At 33.3% G+C, this 6,513-nt stretch overlaps 1 protein-coding gene across 1 annotated transcript; it reads right to left on the bottom strand.

The window, feature by feature from the left end:
- Window positions 1-1,689: 1,689 nt before the first annotated feature.
- Window positions 1,690-5,831, bottom strand: LOC133200307 (cell division control protein 42 homolog). Its single transcript, XM_061336129.1, has 4 exons — window positions 5,555-5,831; window positions 2,480-2,538; window positions 2,195-2,386; window positions 1,690-1,990 (listed from the first exon to the last, which is right to left on the bottom strand). The coding sequence occupies exons 1-4, from the start codon at window positions 5,718-5,720 to the stop codon at window positions 1,781-1,783; spliced, it is 627 nt and encodes a 208-aa protein (XP_061192113.1). The 5' UTR covers window positions 5,721-5,831; the 3' UTR covers window positions 1,690-1,780.
- Window positions 5,832-6,513: the final 682 nt, after the last annotated feature.

The following is a 6,513-nucleotide window of genomic DNA, read 5'->3' on the forward strand; positions in this document are numbered from 1 at the left end:
ATTAATTCATCTCTTCAAAATAATCCCCAAATCATTAAACCATGCATATTAAAGTTGAATATCCATTCGTCTAATGTCTTTGCGGGAGGTGCGGAGGGGGGGGGGTGAAATTACTGGGAATAGAACGACAGCATTCTTAACACTAAGTCTCATCATCATTCAATTTTTCTTCTCTCTTTGGAGATTTTTGATTTTTTTTTTTCTAGCCCCGGACCTGAAGATCTCCCAGACATATACCAGAGATAGTCCTTTTTTAGTGGACTTTGAAGTTAGATGAAGCATGTTAATATGGTGTCTGATGTTGATAGTCACGAACACAGTTTTACAAAACTATACACTGTATGATTCAGAATCAATGTTTATCTCCAGAAGCACTTCAATCGTTTTAACAATATTTCTATCAAGTAGCAACAACAGTGGTTTTAAAAATGCCGGAATCTGCCTACGTATGTCCGTGTTTCGTTGTTAATTTTGTCTTTTCGTATTTCAAAGTGCGAGGGTTCCGTTTTGCAAATTAACGTACGACTAAGACCAAAAAGTAATTTTGCGAAAAAAAAATATATATGAAATACATGAATTTTAAAAGGTATTCGTATGCAGGAAATTTTTAACTGTATAATTAATTTTGCAACAGCGAAATAGGGGCTTTAGCCGTAAGTTCTTTTGAAAATGAAGTACTCTGTTAAACCCTTAAAAATTGTTTCCTAGCGATATGTCGTTTCTCATTCTATGGAGAATGAGCTACCTTTTATTGTTAAAGTACCAAATTGGATCTATCATAATTATGAATGAACACCAGTGCAGTAAGCGGTTTTTTGATGCATCACAATGTTCATTTATCAGCTGATTTGACTATAAAATCGTTAAGAAATTAAAAAAAACGTCCTTTACCTGGAACAAACATTACTGAAAGATCCTTGTAAAATAAAAAATAATGATAACACTCAGAAACCGTGTGTCAAATGTGCTTATTATGGACATGCATGATATCTGACTGATGTGGTGGGGTTAAATGCATAACTGAAAAAAAAATCACTTTTAGTAAACTTCATCTTCTTGTGGGCTTTATTTGACTGCATTTTATTTGTTATTAATTTAGTTACTGAACTTAATCTATTGCACAAGGGTGGGATGGGGCGGGGTGGGGTGGGGTATAATATTAAATTTCACGAACCTTGTAATTTGATATACATGTAATACAAATGTACTTCGTTTTCTCAAAATTCGTTTGATTATGTTCAATTTTTTTTATTATTGAACAAATTTTGAGAATAACACGCGAAATTAATGCAGAATACTCGAACTAAGTACTATATTGACACATTTATCAAGTCGCATGCATTCTAAATATCGCTAGATGTGAAGCTGGCGACCTTTTACGATGACACATTGTAACACCTTCACCATTCCATTCTCTATAGAGTGGAATGAAAATCCATGCTTAATCATCTCTGTTGTGAATATCTTGACAAAATGTTTTATAACATTCATCATCTCGCCTTATTTAGGCGCAAATTTCTAAATGGACTCATTACTACACATTCTAAGACCGCCGAACATATTATCGGTAATCAAACGCTATCAAAGCCTCTTTTCTTTTCTCACTGATCAGCATACTCGGTAGCAATTTGCTTGTATACATTTGTGTTCAGAATATCCTGAAATTGTATAATTACAAAAAAAATCACATTTGTGTTGACCAGTTTCTGGTTATCTATTCACATAAATTATTTATTTATTTACAAGTTTGATAAAGTCATACACTATTTAACATTTAAGTTCACATCACAGAGCAGCAACATTCATTTGTCGTATTTTCTTTTGGCCGGAAGTGGGCAGCCACTACAAGTTCTTTTATTAATTCTTCGATCCCCTCGCCAGTTTTAGAGGAACATTCTACATACCCAGCAGTGCCAAGACGAGTTGCCATATCCGAAACACGTGTTCTTGGAATCACAATGTCTGAAACAACGAGATTGTCTCCTGCTGTCTAAAAGTATATCAAAAGTATATAATTCCGTGTGCGGTATTATGGTAAACTTAAAGTACTTTCTGCTGTAGTTTAAAGGGAAAATTTGAAATTGATACTTGAAAAAAAAGATCATTACTCTGTCGCATTATGAAGTGATTGTGACCATTACTAATATTTTAATATGTTTATGTCTATTATATATAATTCAAAAGGAAAGCTTACACTAGATCGTTGGTCCCTTAGATCCAAGTGAGTACCAACAAGCAGAAAGGGGGTATGTGGAAGATAGGAGCGGATCTCATTCACCCAGAATTTCTCCACATTCACAAACATGACAGGATCCGCCAACGAGAAACATACAAGCACAACATCTGATTTGTCATAAGATAGAGATCGAAGCTGGACCATATCGTGCTATTGTAAATCAAAGAATAAACGTTAATTAACATGGGGAATCCAACGGAATCTTGTCGTAAAGAACTGCTTGATTTTATCAAATTGACTTACATTTCCAGCTGTGTCAAATAAACTAAGATGATATGGCGTACCATCAACCATTGATGTGACTGCAAAATATAAAAAATATGGAAAGAATAGACACAAGTTGTCGTTTTTTATCATAATCATGAGTAATTCCAAAATATATATATATATTTTTGTCAGATTTTCTATGTAACACCATACTCCCTTTCCTATTTAGAAATTGGTTTCAAATCGTGTTCATAAAACGATAAAATACTATATTCCTTGATACTCTGTCGGGGTTTTTGGCACCGAGTGGACGATAAGAAAATTACGCCGATGATTATAGTGTCAGAATAAATAAAATGAAAAACGAGTTTTAAGATCACACCTATATTCTCTGCCCTAGCTTCTATGTTGCCTACACATTTATAATAAATATATTTCTAAAAATGCCGTTTGATTAAAAATGGTTTACTAAATGATGAAATATTACGTATAAATTTCCAGAAGCGTTCTAGAAACATGTACAGTAAGTGAAATATTGCCACGATAGAAGGCAAGTCCACCAAAGCAGACATGTCTTCGGCAACTCAGACCAAACTGATGATTCTATAAGGAACTGTCACAATTAATTCATGCAAATAAATTGTCAGAAAATCTATATAAAAATGAAGAAAATACTAGATTTTTAATTCAATTATGAAAATCATTTGTTGATCGCCATCGTACAGCCAAGTTTTGATATAGCAACAAAACCGGATCAAAGAGCATTCAGCATCGTATAAGGAAACTGGAAATTCAAGAGCTTCACTTAAAACTGTAAGATGTAATTATTTTTTTCAAACAAAACAATTTTTGTTTGAGTATGTTTATCAACTAACATAGGAAATCAAGTGTGAAATTAACATTTTTTCTGGAATGCTATCAGTTTTAGCTTTGCCGGTATAATTGGTGGACTGGGGATTTGGAAGGAAAAGGGACGTGTCCTTAAAATAAATTGTAACATTAATATTTCATTGATGTACATGCAGCTAAAGGCTATTAATCATTTTCAGCATTAATTATCAATTTTATAAAAAGATTAACAGCTTAATTAGTCATTCTGGACAACAATGTGGAAAACTCTGATGATTATTATTCTTAAATGTTGTGGAAAATCTCGCAAACAAAATTACTGCGCAGTCTTTTTTGTCGACAAAGTTTTTCAAAAACAGCATTTCAAACCTCAGAAAGAGGATGGTGAAATCAGACATTCAAAATTAGATGTGCTTCAAAATTATCTTTAATCTGTTATATTACAAATGTTTGTGGTGCTATTTGATTATAAAGGGGGGCTATTTGTTACTAAAACTCAGTTGAATATACATGTATTTGTGTGCACTATGATATAAAAATGGAATATACATAGCTTTGTGCTATACTATAAAAGAAGATGGGTGAACAAGGCGGGCGAAGTGCCTATAGTGCGACAAACATGAAGTGAAAAATAAAATCTCAATAATATCAAAATTTTCTTTGATATTTCATCTAAAATTAAAGTATACTTTATGTAAAATCTCTACAATTTACAAAAATCTCACAAAGACTGAAATTATTTGCCTACGAAATAGCATACACACACTAAAGAGAGCAAAAAGGATCATTTTCTCATACTTTAACAAAATTTTTCGATATGAGTGCGTCTTTGCTCCATTTTTTTGAAAGTTAATCCTAAAAGTTTGCATAAAAATATACATTTTTTAGCTAACAAAAAAATGGAGCAGAGACTCACTATACCTTGAAAGTACACTTTTATGACAAAGCATTCTCATCTTTCCGAGAAATACTTGAAGTCGATAAAGTCAAGGGTCATATCATAAACATGATTAAATACCACTATTCCTCAGGAGCTGTGTAGCGTAGTGGTTAGTGTCTTAGTCTCAAAGCAATATGATACTCCGGATGTATTGTTAGGGGTTCAAATCCCACGAATACCATTTTATTCTTTTAAATAAAAGAATTTTTTTTTCTCAGAAAAAAATTGTTGATCATAATTTCATAAATTTCAATGATGAGAACTTTACTTTAAATACTTTATTCACAAATTGAATATGATTTTTTTAATATCTGAAGCTAATGGCATTCAGCACGCCTTGTTCACCCATCTTCTTTGTTAGGAAAAAAAGATATTTAATTCAAATTTTTAGAAAAATTTAACAGAATACTTGTAATGATTTAGAAATTGAACTATTGAACTATTGTGTGAAGAAAATCTACATGTGTGTTTCAGATATTTTTGCGTTCTAAGAAAAATTCGATGGTCTTTAAAGTTTGACCATGACCTTCGTTGTTAAAAAAAGATTGAAGACTTTACTTATACATGTCTCCAAATATCAGGTTCATACCAGGTATAAAAGAATCAAAAGATTAGACAATGAAATCAAAGGTACATGAATAGCTGAAATGAACATATTCAAAGTGTAAGCTTCCAAATGTCCAATTTATCAAATTCTCCAATTTTGCAAAATATGGCAAATAAATATCATAGTTCATATTTTTTGTTTAGAACATTGGCTAATATTTATTTTTTATTTTATATATCTTATCTTATATCTGAGAAGATATGAGCTAAAATCGAGAACACACACACACGGGGACGGGGCACTTTTAATTCATAGCAAGTCAGTCGATGTTACCAAATTAATACATCACAGAGTCTTTGTTATACAAGAAAATTAAAATCTTTCTTTTTATATAAACACTTTCAAGACACCACCACTAAATCGTTTTTATAAATCTCGGGGGAAAGGGGGGATGTGGAGGACGATATTTCAGGAAGAGAAAAGGCTTTAATTAAAGTCAATCACCGATGATCGTTTGTGTTTCGCCTTCACAGCTAACATCTTTTCTGCAATATTAATCATGTATTTTTATAAATCGACGTATGTTTAACAAACTTTTCCCCCTTAATGATTAAATATGCCGGTTTTTTATTTGTAGTGTACACTAGGCCCGACAATGAATTGCGGAAATAAAAGTCCAACCTCTCGCCATGCCCATTACTGCATTCAAATTTAAAAAAAAATAAAATATATCAATTTTTTGGCGTTAAATAATTAAGAAAATAAAAGAGTTTACCTGAATAGTTATCAAAAGAAGTGGCAGAGTAGTCGGCCCTGAATTCCTGAGCCTGGATACGAAAGGCGAGGGCTGTCTTGCCAGACTTTGTATCTCCCACAATGCAACATTTTAGACTAGAGGATTCCAAGACTTGATACTTAGCCGAGGAACCTCTAGTATTCATGATAATCTCCACTTTCCTAGATTTCACCTCATATCTACAACCTTACTTTTGTTGACATACGAGGTACATTTTTTTGTTTCATTATGGCGATATAAGTTTACCATCAGGAAGTCAGAGAATCCTCGTATCCTGTTTGTATAACGTGAGCGTACTTAAAACCAGGAAAATAATAGATACATTATATATCTACACGACATGTACTAAATACCGGACGACCAGGAGTGTAACATGGACATTATCATGTGAAAGTTTGTGATTTTATGAATGAACCGCGTTCATCATATTTATAAATCAAGGAGCAGAAGAAACACTCTTCCACTTCTAAAGATGAAATTAAAAAAAAGAGACCCAGAGGGCCTCTGCCCATCCCTTTTTTTTGCTGCAGTTTAAAGCAACAAATTTGGATAGGATAAAGTTTGACGCTTTGACAACTACATGTTCTTATCTGATTGATTGAACATATCACCTTATTTGCTGTTACATGAGCCCCCATCCCAACCCCATTACACAGACCCTAGCCATCGAAGACAGGACACTTTTCTTTTCCTCTCATTGATTTGTGCTCAGACCCCCCTTTTTAAAAAAAATGTTTTTAAACCGGATGGGACTACAGGTTTCCTCTCCGTCTGTCCGTCCGCCTCCTTGTCTGTGAGTCAGTCTGCGTAGATCGTGAGATACACGCAGAAAATATATAAGCGAGGTTAAACCGGATGCGATGTGCGCATACTTCAGAATGCAGAGTTCACTCTTAGGACAATTTGCCTTTAGGAAAATTCGCTGTACTCGAATAAGA

Source organism: Saccostrea echinata, unplaced genomic scaffold (genome assembly GCF_033153115.1).
Source record: "Saccostrea echinata isolate AGI-Se365-2 ecotype Australia unplaced genomic scaffold, CSIRO_AGI_Sech_v1 ptg000002l, whole genome shotgun sequence".
Lineage (NCBI taxonomy): Eukaryota > Metazoa > Mollusca > Bivalvia > Ostreida > Ostreidae > Saccostrea > Saccostrea echinata.